The following is an 18,153-nucleotide window of genomic DNA, read 5'->3' as shown; positions in this document are numbered from 1 at the left end:
TCTACAAGTCTTCCCAACCTAAGCTTGAGTTGGAAACACCTAAGGAATATGAAACTATGCAGTGTCCTGCATGAACTCTGAAGGGAGGTGATCCTTCCCCTCTACACAGAACTGGTGAGGGCACATCTGGAGTGCTGGGTCCAGTTCTGGTCTCCTCAGAACAAGAAAGACATGCACATACTGGAGCCGATTGTGTGAAGGGCCACAAAGATGATGAAGGGACTTATGAGGAATGGCTGAACCAGCTGGGACTGTTCAGCCTACAGAAGGCTCAGGAGGAAATTGTATAAATACCCAAAGGAGGCACAAAAGAGAAGGAGCCAGGCTCTGGAAAGAGTCAGGACAAGGGACAATGGGCACAAAGTGAAACATAGGAGGGTGCCTATGACCATTAGATAACCTCTTTGACTGTGAGGGTGACCGAGCACTGGCACAGGTCACAAAGGGAGGTCGTAGGTCACTCTCCTTGGGGTTATGCAAAAAACATCTTGACACAGTTCTGGGCAACCAGCTCATGGTGAGACAGCCCTGCTTGTGCAGGAAGGGGGGTTGGACAAGATGACCTCCACACGTCCCTTTTAACCTCAACAGTCCTGTGATTATCTGAATTAAATACTTCATTTTATGTTAATATGGGAACATTTTTGTAGTAGGTCTGTCAGCCATGAAGTTTCTCTATATGGCTCTATTTTGATAGCTTTACCTTGGTAAACCTTTCCCAAGTGAGTACATCTTTCAGTAATTACTATCTGTGGTAAAATTAAAAGCTCATCCCCTGCTATACTTACAAAGGAACTACCATTCCCACATATGATAGTACGTGGAAAGTCTTTTAAGCTATGATTTAATGTAGCTATTAAGGAAATAAAAAGCTTACATCACTCAAATCTTTAATGGTGTTTTCCATTTTGAAAATAATATTTACTGCCAAACTAAAAAGAGCATGATGTTCTTTTTACACAAAATTTCTTGTAGCAAAACCACTTTGAATACATTTCACATTTCATCAGTAAAAAAAGCATTCAGCCTTTCCATGTGTAGACATGTCACTGACATCAATTACTCATGAAGAAATATCTTGTGGTGGGCTAAAAATTTAGGCACAATGTTGTGTACAGTAACATGATACCCAATTATACTTTGGTACATAAAATTAGAGATCACAGAGGAAAAAACAGGTCTTACAACAGACATGTGAAGAGAGACATTTTATTGCAAAAAATAGCAAATGTCTTAAGAACACAAACCAGTGAGTTATTAAAAGCTTCATAGCAAAATATTTAGCCAACTCTGTTACAATATATAGGCTTGAGGTTCTAACAGTTAACACTATGCCTCAACTCACCGAGCAAGTAATGCTCCTGATACATAAACACTGCGCAGTTGAAATACAGAGCTGAATATTAAAAAAAAAAAAAAAAAAAAGAAGGTATTTTATCCTTGATCTTTCATAGTCTAAGTCTAAGAAATTACAACATTTCAACGAGCTTGATTTTTTTTTTGGGAAAAGCCATTAAAAATAATTCCTGAGTATTTAGGGTAAGTGAATATATCAAATCCGACCAATGAAGACCAACACCCTGTTTGGGTGAGCCTTGCAGCTTTGAAGGGACATTCTCTAGCGTGGCTGTAATGGCAGGATTGTGGCCTAAACAGCAATGAAATACATGAAAACCTTCTGATATGCACATTCCAATGCTCCTTTTCTTTAACAATACAACTGTCAACTGTGAAGCTTGCTTTGCTGAGAAAAACATTGTTTTAAATGTCAATTCCTTTTGCAAAATCTTGTAGTGCAAATTGACATAGCCAAGCCTTTGGTAAACCATCACACCAATACTTATGTGAAATATATAAATCAAAATTTAGGCAAGGGGTTTTCATACTATGTTAGTATACTTATTGAATTGTATGCTTTGTATCAGTATTTTGAACATAGAGATCTAGTTATTTAGCATCTTGTGTTTGAAATGAGAGGCAATATATTCATTCCCCATTATTGTCTTCTGATGCAAGTTACAATATCATCTTATTATACATCATGTTTCTAAAATCCTGTTGGCATTCATCATCTTCCTAAGATTTTAATTGAATCTTTCTATTTTGAATTTAAAACTGCTGCCAATCAAAGTGGTTTAGAGATTTAGTCCCAGAAAAAAATTCAGATTGCTTACTTAATATATGCTTTTCCAGAAATACAGGATTAAATTACAATGGTTGTAGAAAGATTACTGTACAAAGCATAGTTAATAATTCACAACACTGGCATTCAGCTTGATCAATTACAGTGAATTCACAAAAATGGTTTTATTATATCCACTCTTTTCTATCCACCCACCCCAGTATGTAAACAAGTTTCTCACTATGACAATGGCAAGACTGCAGTTACTGAGATGTACTGCATGTGAAAGACAACACCTAGGAATAAAGCTCTGGATTTCACAATTCCAGTAAGTGCTCCTGTTCACTTCCCATTCTAGACCACAGGATAGACCACAGGAGCACTGCTTTCAGTCTCTTGCAGTCTTTAAATCAAGAGAACTCACAGGCAAATTGAGCTTTTTTTTCCTAATGCAGTCTACTGGAGTCAAATTGGTGAAAAGTAACATGCGTATATAGAACAAAAGAGATAGTGACTTGGGAATAATTGGAATCAGTAGTAACAAAATGGTCCAAGCAATGACAATGTACAGTATTGCAGCTGAATGCTACTAAGACAAGAAAGTCTTGGCATTACAATGACGAAGATCTCTGTTCGCACAAGCCACTTTTAATGGGCTATTAAGCATTTGGTTAAGAACAGGCTTGTACAGTCTCACTGAAAAATGCTTTTTTAAAAAATACCATATGCTAGCTTCTAAATTGCAATTTAAATATTAAAATCTTGTTTCAGAAGTTCCTCGCTTCAGGTTGTTACTCAAAAACTCATCATGTTCAAAACTCAAATTATTATGAGATCTTGATATCATAAGAAGCTTTTCCTTATTAGTAAAGTCTTTCTTGACTGCTGCTTGTGGCACAAGTAACCTATCCATTGGGTCCTCCTTGTTTTCTAGTTTCATATAGCCTTTACTGTTGCTCCGATCCAGTCTGGGCCAGCTGGGGTGTTTCCTTTGTTCAGCTTGGACAGTGAGCGTAGACGGACCCCTGTCCAAGTCCAGGGATTTAGAATGTGAAGACAAAAGATGCAAAGATGTGTTGGAACCAAACTGCTTCCTGGCAGCACCAGGAGATAAAAGCTTTCCTGAGCTTGGTCCAAGAGTCATGGAAGATTTGAAGGGATCAGATGGAGTATCCACAAAGGAATTGTGTCGTGGCAGCATGGAAGCAGCTGGTCTGTAGGATTCATTGGTATCAGTTAGTGGAATGGCCAGAGAATCCATTGACAGATTTCTAGACTGATTCCTGGTGATCTCTGAGTCCTCACTTATGTTGTCTATACTGGGTTCATCGATAACACAGTTATTCAGTTTAATTACTGGCAGTGTGAAAGCACTAATGGAAGAAGATACAATGGATTTTGTTTCACACTTTATAGAGTTAGTGTTTTTGTCATCTGAAGCCTTGCTGGAGTGAGGGTAAAGTCCAAAGACTGAACCAGACTGCTCAGCCAGCAGAGGTGGCAGGAGACTACTAGTGGTCCTATCTTCATTTAGGGTAATCTCATCTTCTTCAGCAGAACTATCCATTCTAAGATTACTCTTGAAGCCAGAGAAAGGCGCAACTGTGTTTGCAGCCAGCCGTGATGCACAGGAGCTCCCACTGTGCTGGAGTTCTGCTTCCCCCAACAAGCCAGTGAAGGCACCACTCAGCTGCTTTTGTTCCCTGATCCTCAGGGTGTGGATGTCTATTACGGTGGAGTATATGTCTCTCATGTGTATTATTTTTGTTTCCTTGTCACGGTTTTCATGCAGAATGGCATTTGCACAAATAAAAATGAAGATTCCAATGCCCATAGTGAAAGGGCCCAGCATTTTCATCTTATCTGAGTGCACATGCTGTTCAAAGAAGCGGAGCAAAATGCTTCCTTGGCTTCTCGGGGTCCGGGTTTCATTTACAGACGGATTATCTTTAGATCCTAACAGCTGTTCCTTCTGGGGCCAGTATCCAAGGATGGCCATTGCAATTCCAAAGAATGCGATAAGCACTCCCAAAACAAGAAAGAATCCCGATGGAGAATAGAGACGGATTTTGCCCCTGACAATTACCACATCTGTCCTGGGCCGGCGCCTAACGGGTTTCTTCTCCTCAGGAACTGGTACTCCAGCAAGATTTACATGTTGCTGAGATCTGGCAGAGTCTTGCCTTTTTAAGGCAGCCAGTCCTGTTATGACTCCTCCGGTTGCTATCATAGTTCTATATTGTGCCCTGGAGAAAAAAAGAAGCAGAAATGTTGAGGAAAGCAAACGTCGTCTCTACAAAACTAAATAGCTTTTTGTTAATACGCAAATATTTCTTGATAATTAAAACACTCCTGACTATAAAAAAAGCTACTACTATAGCTCCAGTTGTGACATAGCCACAGTTTCAAAATTCACATGGTATGCTAAAAAAAAAGATTTTCCAGAAGTCCTTTTTCACTCTAAATATAGAGAATAAAGCTTCCATCAGTGATACAGACAGTAAAGCTAGTGCTCTTAGTGATATATCAGGAATACAGACAAAATATCCATAAGTCTTACCAGGTAATATATCTCTGGACTGGTCTGCAGCAAAGTCAATAATGTATTATTACCTTGTTGATAATTTAAGCACTTTAGCTAGTAGTTCTTTTTAAAACTTCTGAGACACAATGACGGTGACTACAGTTCATTCTACATTTCCCCTTCAAGAGATCTTTCCTGATAGATTTCAGCATATATTCATACATATTTATTACAGCATTTAAATAAGCTTTTATCAAGTCTATTCAGATTTCCTGAGTTTCAGCTAAAGAATCAGTTTTGCCTTTCTTAATAATGCTGATCTTCACATATCTAGATATTTTTCCTCCTTTGTTCGTTCCTCTTGGACTACAGGTCAAAAACCTCAGTTAAGTTTTATCAGACAATAAATTTTCATAAATTTCAAATTAATAATTTCCAATTTTCTTAGTTTTTATGAGGAAATTTTATTTCATTTTATCTTACTTTGGTACCTGTTTGCCTGTTACATGAGAAATATTAACCAGCAAGGGTTTAAAAGAGAAAGTCATATTTGATAGTTTTTTATGAGCAATCTTAACAAATGGAACAACATAGTTCAGGATAATTCTATTCTAGAAGGCATTTTTGATTCAAAAATCATTTCTGCACTTAATTAACTAGTATTAGAATTCATGAGAGCTGACATCGAGTAAAATTAAGACACTCTAAGTTAGGTATGAAAAAATTATGTCCTCTTTGGTAGTGTTATTATGCTCAGAGATAGAGAAAGGATGACAGCCTGTTGCAGAGGAAAAGGTTCAGTGTCAAAGCCGGGGGTGGTTTAAGAAGCTAAACTAAAGTGGGACTGAGTGAACAAATAGAAGTGCTGCAAAGTAGAGGTAAAGCAAATTGGTGACTGCTTGCCATTCACAGGCAGTAATTTTCATCAGATCTCTCAAACTTGTAATTTTGTTTTAAATTTAAGCAGTGTACCTCTGGGAGAAAAAAAAATAGATTTCATGTGTTAGGAGAAACAGACAGACTCTGTTATGACATGACACTATCACAGATTTCCAGCACTGCAAGTAGGTGTCACATAAGCACATCTACAAACAGCAATTGGCCCAACCCACCATTTATGAACTGGATTAGGAAATTAATAAGGTATTTGAAATAGGTGGCCAAGTGGAAGGAAATTTGAAACAGCAATTCAGATGACAGACAGAGAGACTAACAACCTGAACTCCCTCCTTGCACCCTCACTATTAAAGGATAGAAGGCTTCATCTCTTGCTGGAAAATCTTTCCTTTACAAAGGAAAGACTTGAAAAGGCCCAGGCTAATAAGTATACTGCATTTTCTGAATTTTTGCAAGAGAAATCAAAATATTATTCCAAAAATCTCAGAATTTCACTTGTACTCTCAGGTTTCATGTTCATAATCTCTCTGGGAGATTTCAGACTTCGTAATTAATTTCCTTTTTGGTGCTACCTGGACAATTTCCATAATTCAGTGCAAATTAATGACTCGAATGCTTCATAAAAATATTTAAGATAAAATTTTTTAAATACCTCAAAGAAAATTATTTGACATTTATAGTCTTTCAAAATTTCTCATGTTCTTACATGTTTATTATGGGTTTCAGCATAAACAAAAGTTCATTATTCTGTAAAACAATGTTTTGAATGTCTGGGCACAAATAAACAGGACTTAGTCATTACAAAAGATGTTGTATTTTGTCATGACTCAATTAAATATAATTATTTTTCTCTATTAAATAAATTAAGATCGTTACAGCACATCTTTACTGAAATGTAAAATCATTTAGCTATAATGTAGTTTGTTTCAGTAATCTTTTACAATTGCCAGACCTTTGTTGTGAACAAGGAGTTTCCACATTCATGTGGTATTTTACAGGCACACACAAACCCACTCTGCTCCTTCTCAGGGCTGCCAAGGAAGTGCCCAGGTGCAGCAGTTTAGTGCTAAATTTACACTGTGCCTATTGGCAGGATTTGTTATGTTGTACACTGTTCTGTGCTTATCACAGCTACCTGAATTGCACCAAAGGGTAAACAGAAAAAGCTTACATCTACTTGCTAAATATTTTAAACATACCTCTAGCAAGACCTCCCCTCTAACTCCAAAAATCAGAGCAAATAAAAACATGCTTAAGAATTACATCTTGGGCTATCTTTCTGCAGAGAGTTCTTATTTGCAAATTTTGCAGAAACTGGGAAACCATATCTCAAATTCATTATTACCTATTACTTGAAGGACAGAAATGGATATTTTTGAAAGCGAGAAAGAAAGTAAGATCTCTCAAGGCACACAGCTGGGTTCCAGACCATTCTATGATTCTGTGATTTCAGGGGAACATATTCCTCTGTTCCTTTTGACTGCATCAGAAATCAGGCTCAGGGGAGAAAAAAGTCTGACTGCCAAAAGATACAAGTTTGTGCATAGGAAGAGTCTCTTTCCTATTTCTTGAGTTCCCATCAATATTACTGTACTTTCTTTTACAGAAAAAAAAAAAATCACTATTAGGTTTGTAAATAATAATTTGTAATAATACAATTTTGATCTCTTCTGCATCTAATAAAATCAATATTTTTAAAATACATATTGGTATGAGATGGTTTCACTTCATGCTGACAGCTTTACCAAACCAATTACAATGAAGTGCATATTAATACGAAAACCGTATTTTAAAAAATACTGTATTTACAATAGACCTTGTAGATACATATTATTTATTCTGCAAATCTGTTAAGTTTTGTCACATACCAGGCATATATGAGTGCTGCTCATTAAATGCTGTTTATAATATAAATAGATTGGTGGAGTTCCACCTTTCCATTCTTGAGGGACGCCCACCCAGAGTCAGAGGAGTCCCACGCCTCCCAGTGTCAGGCAATAGGAGGACACCAGGTGGATGAAGGGGAGTAGAATGGGGTCCTTATTCACAGAGGTAATAAAAATTCCTTCAGACCCCCATAACCTACCCAGGTGCCACTTCAGAACAGGTATGAGGCCCTGTATCTAGAGGGTCAGCCAGAGGACCTAGAAGAAAATGATCTGCCCAGGGAGCCTCCCAATTACACTTTGTCTGTCAGGCAATCACCACCCCTGGACATTAAGAAGAAAAGAAGTGCTGTCATAGCGGGTGATTCCCTCCTGAGGGGGACAGAGGGCCCCATATGTCACCTGGAGCCATCGCACAGGGAGGTCTGCTGCTCCCTGGGGCCCAGGTACAGGATACTGCTGAGAGACTCCCGGGGCTGATTCAGCCCTCTGGTTATTGCCCACTGCTGATGCTCCAGGCTGGCAGTGATGAGATTGAAAAGAGCAGTGTCAGGGCAATTGAAAGGGACTTTAGGCCACTGTGTCAAGTGGTTGATAGGGCAGGAGCGCAGGTAGTGCTCTGCTCAGTCCCTTTGGCGGCTGCAGAGCACAGAGCAACTGGAAGGAATGGATTTCTCAGCATGTTCTAGTAGCTCCAACTAACTTCTCATTCCACTGCTATTTATTTCTCTCTTTGACCTAAGAGGCCACCACCTTAATACCCATCTTTCCTGCCTGATGACCTGTACTGCTGCCAAGTAACTTTTTTTTTTCAGAGATGGCCTAACTATTAAAAATCTAATTAATCTTTCAGTAACTATTATCAACTCTCAACTTGCAGTAAGCTTTAAAGCTTGAAGCTTCTACTTTAAATGCCTGAAAACTAATGCCTTATTGAATTCGTTCAACTATTTTATTATTATATAAGTTCTTACTTCTACCTACAACTTAGTCTTTTGAATACATGCAAAATAATTTGAATTATACAGAGATCTTTCACTTAATTTTAAATTCCCAGCAAAGACAGGAAGCAAACTTTTTTCTCGTTTATTCTTTGAAATATGACTGAGAATTATGTGAAATGATCAGAACTCTACATGTTATTTCCCTGTAGTTTAACTTGATGTAAAGCCTTCTGAACAGTTCAATTCTTGTGTATCAGCAAAAAATTAAACATTACTGCAGTAATCAGAATCAGAATATGATTTCCATTACTGTAACATTTCCTATCTGATTTTTTCAGCTTATTAAGAAATTTATTTCCCAGCAGTATTTGATTTGTTATCATTTAAATTACTAAATTTTGAATTTCAACAAGAACACGAATTTTAATATCAGGGAAAGTTTCTTTCACATTTGATAAACCTAGAGTCCCAGAAATTAAGGAGGTGACAGACTGTTTACTCATAAAATTTTTCTCATAATCAAGAATGCAAATGAGAAAATCAAAATAGAAGAAGTAACTGAGTAAACAAATGAATATTAAGCTGTATTTAACACATCTATACTTTCTCTTGATGAACAATGTATGTATCAATATGCTATCTCTGCATAGAAGCTGTCATCTGGTACAATCTGTTCTATTCCAAGGGTAGAAATATCCAACTTTATAGGCCCAAAGGGATTAATCATTCTGGTAGAGACAATACAGCAATAGCCAACAGAGAGTCGCTCCACAAGAAGCAGAGAAAACCATCTCAAATTACAATTTTATTTAGCAGCAGTTTTTTATTTAGCAGAGTTTAACAAGCAGCCCCCTCCAACAGCCCAGCACACCAACAAAACCACCTTAAAATTATTCTCCCTTCTCCTATCCACTCATCAAAAAATGACCTGGCTGAACACGTTAAAAAACAAAGCAAGCAAGCAAGAACCATCTTTTGCATTCATAATTATGGGGTATTTTAAGAGCACTTCCATTGATAATAGGTGAGAAGAAAGCATGTGGAATATGGCACTAAAAATCTTGTAATTTCAGCTGGCATTTCAAAGTCATGCTAGCAAAAGCCAATAATGTGACATTTAAAACATTAAAGCTTTGAAATCTCCAGGTGAATCCAACCCATTTGGGTTCAAATCCCCTTTAATGGTGTCTCTTTTAGGCTGTAAAGGGATAAGCTTAGGGACTAATCACGCCCTTTAAACCTCCTGGCTGCCAATCAGATTGTGGAAGCAGGCCAAATTGTGCAAGTGGTTTCACAGCACAAAAAAAAGAAAGGGAAGCTGCCCACAGGTCAGGCAAGGCAAGAGCACCAGGGTGTCCAAGTGGCACCAGTAAGCAGAAAGTCCACTGCAGACATTAAAAGAGAAGGTTCCCTAGATGTTGGTAGACCATACAGCTGTATCCAACAGTCTGTATTTGCTTTACAATAGTACCATGTTAAACAGTCAAATCTTTGCAGTCATAACTGAAAAATAAAAGCTTGCTATTAAGGACACATCTGTTGGGAAATCTGAGGTCTGACAGTGATCCAGTTATTTTAAAAATCTATAACTGGCAATGATTTTCACATCTGCACTGTACTGGTTGAAGCAAGACTACAGGGCCCCAGCAGTTACCTCTGCAGAATCTGTGAAAGACAACTAGGCATGGCACATCAGAACTTTTTCACTGTCCTACCATACAAATTTGGGAACTCAAGCAAACTAAGAAGGGAAAATGAATTTTTAAAAAACAAGTCCAGGTTTTAATGAGAGTTACAAAATCTTGTTTTTATATGAATTTTTATAACTATACCATGTCATTTTAAAGCACACACAAAGGGTATTTTTGCATTGTATAAATAAAGGGTCACAGCTCCTTTCCATCAAAGTGAATTGGATGCAAATTTCAGTTGTAGTAAGTATTTGAAGGAGACACATTGACTCCATAGTGGATATATTAAATAACTATTTGCACTCAAATTCATTCTGTTTCATTAGTAAATGTGGACCATGGCATTCTCAGTCATGATCATTATGACAGTCCACCGCCTTGTACTAAAGCACAGCAAGGAAAACAAAAGAATGCCTGTGAGTAACCTAATTTCCTAACCTAGCTTTTCTCAAGCTCTTACACTGCCTGCATAACAACTCAGTGGAGAAGTTATAAAATTGCATCAAATCACAGCAATTACAATAAGAAAGCCTTGAACCTCTACTATTATTTGGAGGGGGGGAAATGAAACCCATACCAAACCACCAAACTAGTCTAATAAAGCTGTATGTAATTACTATTAAGTAATTCTCTCAACTGGACAGGGACCAGACCTTTCTTACAGAGATACAACTGATCAATACCCAAGTCATCACAAGGATTCCGTTTCTGTTGGCAGTAATACAACCCTCTCTGTCCTTTAGAAATCTTTTTCTCTGCTTCAGGGAGAGAAAGTTCCTTCCTTTATCCAGTTTGCACCTCTTGTGTGTGTCATTGTCTCATGTCCTAAGATCATCTGCTTGGTTCTGGCTTCTTGATCACTCCTCTGCACTGGGGGTTTGTCCTCCCAGAGCCTCCTCTTCCTCAGGGCTGAATCCCTGAAGAAGGATTCAGCTTCTCAGTTCAGTATGTTCTCAGAAGACAGCTTCAGGTCCTGGCCTCCCTGAAGCACCATGCTGAACTTGCTGCAATCTGCAAACATCTTTCTTCACACTTTATTAATGTGGAACTTCTGTTTTTGAAACCACCTGGGCTTTTATTTGGCTCTAAACAAATGTGAAATAGTAATAAAGCAATAACTAGGGAATTTGAACTAAAAATTGTGAACTTAGAAATACTGATAAATATAATTGTAGGATAAGTGAGGTGTCTGTTACTCAGCTTTGGGGAGTGCTGTGACTCCATACTTTAAATCACAGCGAAAAAAATCCCTTTTGAATTACTTCACCACTTACCATATTTGCCATATACGTTAATTATTCCAACTATTTTGCCAAGGTCAAATGTAAGGTGAAAACCCAGCAATACTGCATAAAGATGAATGCCTGAGCTGCTTATCCTCTTTGCAATTATTTCTCCTTCAGCTTGATCCTTTCAGCGGGTCACCTATTGTAATTCTGTGCAAAATCAGCAACATTCAATATTGGCAGCATTACACAGAGCTCGTTAGCTACTCACAAAAGCACAGAACACACATCAAAGAGGGAAAGAAGGAACCTGAGTTTCTGTATTTTATTTTCAAGATGCTGCTCTATGACTTGGCCTAGATTTGGTCTGCCAGCTTTTGCCTGGCCCAGTTGAACTCACTTTTAAATTTCCATCCACAGCTCTGTCTGCTGACACACTGCAGTAGAGCAGGTGTGGGTCTACAGAAGTCGAGGAATTTACCAATGTAAAACTCACGAAACACGAGGTTGCTGCCAGGTCTCCTATGTCTAGAGCAGCTTCCCAGTCATTATAGAGTGAATCAAGAATGTTCTCAGGTTACAAAACACCTGTCTCACACAGCGTAAACCCACCTGTCTCACCACTGCCATGTGTGATGTCCTGAATTCTCAGCCGTCTCTCTCTATCTGTACCATTTTAGTTAAAGTCCTAGATGACGAACTAAAGAAACACAAGATCTCAGGCACTGCATGTACTTATTTGTGGAATGCTTACATAACCTCTGTATCCACTGTATTAAATTATCAGTAAATTCAGAGCTGCAGCTTGTTTTTGGAAGTGTGCACCTATACCTTCTTTACTTATGCATAAAAATTACCACTTCCTATGCACATATACATCACATCTTGTTCCAAAATCTATTACAGACTGACAGCAAAAAGCAAGGAGCTAAAAAAATACCAGGGAAACAAAAATGACAAGTAGCTTTACACTATTTGAAGAATAGTTGCTTAAAATGCAATTGATAATTAAAGTTTTTTAATTTTCTTCCTAGAGGAAAAAAAAATCTTCAGAATACGCACACAGAAAAATAAAAACTGGATAACAAGGTTTTACTGCTGCTTTTATTTTCTTTCATTATCCAGTTTGTAAGAGTTTTTCTTCTAAAAAACAGCTAGGATTTTTTTAGCCTAAACTGAGCAAGGTGACAACTGCCCTTAATGACAGGGTTTTTTTTAGTTTTTATATTTTAGACATCACCAAGAAGAAAAAGGAGCCCCTTTTAGAAGAAATTGAAAATTTCGAGGTAATACTGCAGCCTATCAACCCTACAACTGAAATCTAAAATACACAGAACTAATTTAAATTGTGAAACAAGTTCACACAATGCAGATCAGAGACCAGTTGTCAACCACAAGTCATTACATAAATTTTATAAAGGTCTCTAGATGTTTCTGAAAGACTAAATGTGTAAAAGCAGAGTAAAGGATTTGCTCTCTGTCATCTACTGCAAAGGAAAAGTGACTAAACACTCCAGGGTTCAGCACTCCAGATAAGCTCAGTTTCCTAATAAAACATGAAACAAGATTGGAAGTGTTAGGAAATACCTTCATTTTCAAGTCCTATAATTGCTGCTTCTTCAATTCTTACACACAAAATTTTGAATAAGACAGTGACTGACACTTGGTGTAGAGGTAAAAGAACAGCAATGCTGGGGTGCTCTGGCTACCATTTTACACTCACATATCATCCAGCTTAACTAGCAATATGTAACTTGATTTAGTAAAAGGCAAATTCTCCAGCCTGGACACACACCAAATGTAGGAAGCAAGCATCTCTAAAAACCAAACACCAAACAAATGTCCTTATCTGCACTACATGCTCAGTTAATCAAGTTAATTTGCAGATTGTAACAACTGTAATTTCCCACTGCAAACAAGTCCAATGACTGTAAGATCAAGTAGCACCAGGAACAAAATGGAGCAGGTATTTCACAGAAGGCTTAAATAAAATCCATATTAGATATGAAATCAAACCTATTTGCTCCACAACTAAGATGTCTGAGCAACACTTTTGCCCTGACCTAGAAAATACTTCCTGTTCTATAAAACATGCAAACTCAAAGGAGCAGGAGTTAGCACACCGTGTGTACTGTCAAAAGACCTTGTACCAATTTTTTACACATAAATAATGCAAGAGTCTAAATAATGCAAGAGTACCCTGAAGAGTACTTAGTTATCTATACTGTGTAATTGTATTAGAAGATCTCAGTGTGTGATAGAGGTACAAAAATTACGTTAAGTGCTCAACAGAACTTAAGGACCTAGGACCAAAAAGTAACTGTGAAAGCCACAGACCTAGTCCTGCCACTTGTTCATTAAGTCTGGCCATTTAATTTTAAATTAGTGGTCAAGGTACTTGTCTGGGAATTGAGGTGTCCTGAGTGCCAGGCCCCTCCACCAGTAGGGAACTTCTTTCCATATCATTAGTAAAGTCCATGCAAGGTGCCTTTAGAAGGAGAACTGGAATGTGGGGTCCCTGAGCACCCCAGCCATAAGGAGTGAGAATTTATATGGCCAAGAGAAACATTTGCCATGGCACAAGTGTGGTCCTAAGCTACCATCACCCTCACCTTGTCTGTCATTTCCTTCTGAATTTTCTTCTGAAAACACGGGTCAGCATTAGGATGTTTCTTACACTGAAGACCTTCATGCAAGTTAATCTACTCTGCCAGGTAGCAACACAAATCAGCCCCTCCAAAGGTCTCTGTTGTTATAGTTGGCAAGGTCACAGTACCTGAGCTGTCACATTTAAAGACAGTTCCAGCATCTTAACACTAATTTTTGGTGATTCAGATGTACAGGTGGACTCTCAATTACAATACCATTATATTCGTTCACAGGGGTGGAAAAATAAGTGTATGAGGTTTAGGTTATCCTATGTTAGCAAAATCAATTAGGCTATCATATCACAGCTATTATTAGGACACTAATAATGGAGTGAACATTTTCTTGGATCTCAAGAATCCCACAAAAATAAGCAAACTAGTTAGTATGATGCTATTTCTAGTATGTCAACAATAGTTTCAAATGCTAGATAAAAAAAGGGATAGTCAAGCACTATTTCACAGAGAATGGAAAACATAGTTCAAAAATACTTCTGAAATACCACACAGTCCAAGTTTTTTGTCCATTTATGGATGACACAGAAACAAACTATTAGTCAATTAACAGTAAACCTCAATTATGTCTTCAACTGCAGACTAGAATGATCCTGCCAGACATCCACATGGGGGCATCATCAGAACCTGTAAGCATCCACACTGCTACTCAGCCTATTGATGGGTAAACACAAGTTACAAAGTACATACAAGAGCAGCAGTTTCAAGACACAGATTACTATTTCACATGTGTAAAACAACAGAAATGTAAATATGAAGCCACTTATTTTACGCAAATTATCCATCACAAACAATTTCTTCCATAATTGTAACCAGCTCCATTATTACTTGCATTATAATAATGCACTCTCTTAGTAGTACCCAAAACTAAGGGTATTGTGAACAGAAGGAACCTACTAGGAGCAAAGTAATCTACGAGCAGTGAGATACTAGGAGAAAGACATGCTGAAACACTGTAGGCCAATTTTTGGAACTGAATCTTAAACTTTGGTAGCAGAATTCACCTACACGGGATACATGACTTGCATAGTAACTCCTTTTTTTATTCTACCATCAAAAACATTATTGGGGGTTAAAGCCAAACAATTCTGTTATAGGTAAAAAAACACATAACAATTCCTTGGTAGTACATGAAGAAAGTTCAGCTAAACAGAACAGAATAACTGCTACCTCCTCACTTCTACTTGCTTCCAGAATGTCCAAGTTTTGTTCACACATGGGACTTCACATACAGCACATAACTTGTGACCCTTAAAAGGTCTGCCTCCCTCACCTCAGACAGCTACACTCCATACTGCTGCCCTACATTTTAAACATACACAGCTCATCCATGGGACTGAGTCCCCTGAAATATGGCTGAATTTCTCTTAGTTCATTTTACCTCTACGAATCACCATATGTCTGACGTGCTATTTTGCAGAAAAACACCTCCCTTCAGTGGTTCCAGTTAGACTGAGTTCCTAACAGAGAGCTTGTGGAACAGTAAGCTGCCAGGACTTAGGAAAATTAGAATATTTCTCGCACATGAGGACTGATCAACAGTAATGCTAGCTAAGGCTGGTGCCCTAGTTAAGGACCTATTAATGGATGCAGTGCTGATAATATGCTGGTTTATCTGCTGTGTTGTGCATTTTCAGTGCCCTCCTTGTAAAGCCTATATATCTGTGATTTAACATATTTGACCTACCCTGTAATTGCCCATGTAATTTAAAACATTATCTCAGTTGACTCATATGATCATGACAGATGTCAACACTGACTGATGCTAGCTAGCATTTTAATTTAGAAGGAGATGCAAACTATTATTAGCATGCATTATAGGTTCCAATTTCTTCACAAAGACTTGTCATTTTTTTGCTCATTGAGGTCCTCATTTACTTTATTGTTACATCCCCTCATGCTATAAATGTTTTACTTACTTTGCTTTAGCCTGGATATAGTCATTGTTAATTAAAGAGATAAATATCAGTGTATATTAATGAATGTTCTCTTGTTTTACACAAAGCCAGTAGTATAATGTACAGAATCAAGCACTTACAAATTAGGCACATTTAATCTAAAGTGAATGCATAACCATGATTGTTTGAGGCACCTTGTTAAAAACTGTGATACAAATATAGAGAGCATAAACTATCAAGAGATGATTCCAACAAGAAGTTAAAAGTCCAAATGACAGAAAATATAGTCAGGTTTTTCCAGTTACTGTGAAATTTAAATTTCTGGCTTTGGAATCTTCTCAGATAATCACAGAACATTTGTAGCTATCAGTCAGTCTGGCATGTCTAAACATTTAGGCAAATTTATGAACACATTGCTGAGGAGAAAAGAAAGTAAGGGTCAGTAAAACTTAGTAGACTACTGAATGAAAACAGATACAGTATGAGTTACTCTTTCTTTTAGGAAACTACTGCAAAACTGCCAACTCTGTGTAAAACAAAACAGGAAGAAGAAATTGGGAGATGAGGATTAAGCTGAAAGTGTAGCTACAGGAAGCTGTCAGCAGCTCACCATAAAGTTTTCAGTTCAGAGTGTAGGGGAAAGAGTGAAATACAATGACACCAGTTAATTACTTTTTCAGTAGAAGGCTAGCAACACATTGCCAAATTACTTCAAATAGATTTATTTAGGCAGTTAAAGCAACAAGTAAAAGCAACACTAAAATTATCTATGCATATTTGAAGGCATTCACTAAAATTCACAGCAAATATACAGAACACTTTTAAACAAATCTTTATTTATGATTCCTCTTTCCCCACAGTTGTGTTCAAAGGTCACAATTTAACACGTTACTTCTAGAGGAAATATGGCAGCAGTGCTAATATAAGTATGGAGTAAGAGGCAGCTTTAAAATATAGCAGACATTATGGAACAGTCAGGACTGTCCAGATTAGTCCAACCAGAGCATGCCTGAAGTGCAACCAGTCTCCAGTTTTGTGAGAAGTTGTCATAATGCGCCGATTCTGAACACAGGTACTAAGCTCTTTCACTTCCTTATAAAAACCTCAAGGGCTTTGATTCTGCAGAAAAGGCACTTCCTAGAAAATCATGGGTAAAGTAAATGGGTTAGACAGCTAGATTAGTGTGCATATGTATATATTTATACAAGAGTTCAAATTCATTATGTGACTAAAATGTGAAAAGAGTAATTACTATTTTAATGGCAATGAAAGAAGTGCAGTAACCATACAGTAAGCCAACTACCTGATAAAGTAAAAGGACAACTGTTTTTTTTTTCTAAAACTGTGACCAAGAATTAACAGAGCAAATATCAAAAGAAAAAGGTTCTGTACAACTGAGCTCATTAACTGAGCCTGACATTTGAAATAGTGGCTGATAGAGCTGCAAACATTGAGGACCACACAAAGTGAATAAAGAGGTAGAGGAGCATGCAGAAAGATGAACTAGATCATGCAACTATGCGCAAACAGCCTGGAATGTCAGGGATAGAATGTAATTTAACCAAGGTAAATGCCAAAAAAATTAAAATAACAAATGCAAACATGCTAGAAATCACGGAAAAAAATCAAACCAACAAAGATACCTATGCAAGCAATGAAAAAAACATGGCAGATGATAATAAAATCAAAAGGGAAAGTAAAAAAAGCATCTGGTTATGAGAACTGTTTGATTTGTAGGAAATATGTAAGATCTGTGGGAGTTAACTAGTCAGATACACTTGCAGCTTCTGGCAGATTTGGCAGCTGATCACATCCTCCAGGTTCAGCTGGAGGACAGGATTTTACAGAACAAGATTTTCCTTTTCCTTTCACATCACATCACTATTCTTTCTCTATAGAAAGAATCTACCATCACTTGCCCAGAGGCCAAAATAATCACTTCACTGGTGCTCTATTTAGACTTCTCATTTAGACTTCTCCTTTACTCTTTCATTTTCCTTATCCTAGGGCATCAGTAAGACACCAGCAAGAAGCAAGAAGGCTTGCTGCAGTCCTCTCAGAAGTCATGGACTGTTCCATGCTTGTTCAGTACAGCCAACTAGCACAGCCACCATAAGACAGAGTGGGTCATAAGTGCCCCAGCCCCAGACACACCACCAGGTTGCCCTGAAACACATGCATGTGGGTTCTCAGGCTGCCTTGACATCCCAGGGTGTGGTTGGAAGAGAGGCACATCCCAGCTGAGAGCATACAGGGTTCCTGAAAACTCTGATGCTTCTGCCTTTCAAATAACTGTGAATTTGAG

At 37.8% G+C, this 18,153-nt stretch overlaps 1 protein-coding gene across 3 annotated transcripts in view; it reads right to left on the bottom strand.

Annotated features, from left to right (window-relative positions):
- Positions 1–1,193: 1,193 nt before the first annotated feature.
- Positions 1,194–18,153, bottom strand: part of TMEM200A (transmembrane protein 200A) — a 52,790-nt gene continuing 35,830 nt past the window's right edge. For 2 of the 3 annotated variants that reach the window (XM_002192992.7, XM_072926898.1), the window contains one exon: positions 1,194–4,368. In XM_002192992.7, coding sequence (XP_002193028.4) covers positions 2,877–4,352 — 1,476 coding nt within the window. In that variant the 5' untranslated portion in view covers positions 4,353–4,368 and the 3' untranslated portion in view covers positions 1,194–2,876. Of the gene's footprint in view, positions 4,369–7,411; positions 7,642–18,153 lie in introns of those variants that run through there. The other variant, XM_030267900.4, reaches the window with a different exon arrangement.

Source organism: Taeniopygia guttata, chromosome 3, assembly GCF_048771995.1.
Source record: "Taeniopygia guttata chromosome 3, bTaeGut7.mat, whole genome shotgun sequence".
Taxonomy (NCBI): Eukaryota; Metazoa; Chordata; class Aves; order Passeriformes; family Estrildidae; genus Taeniopygia; species Taeniopygia guttata.
This window is presented reverse-complemented; position numbering and strand designations above follow the sequence as displayed.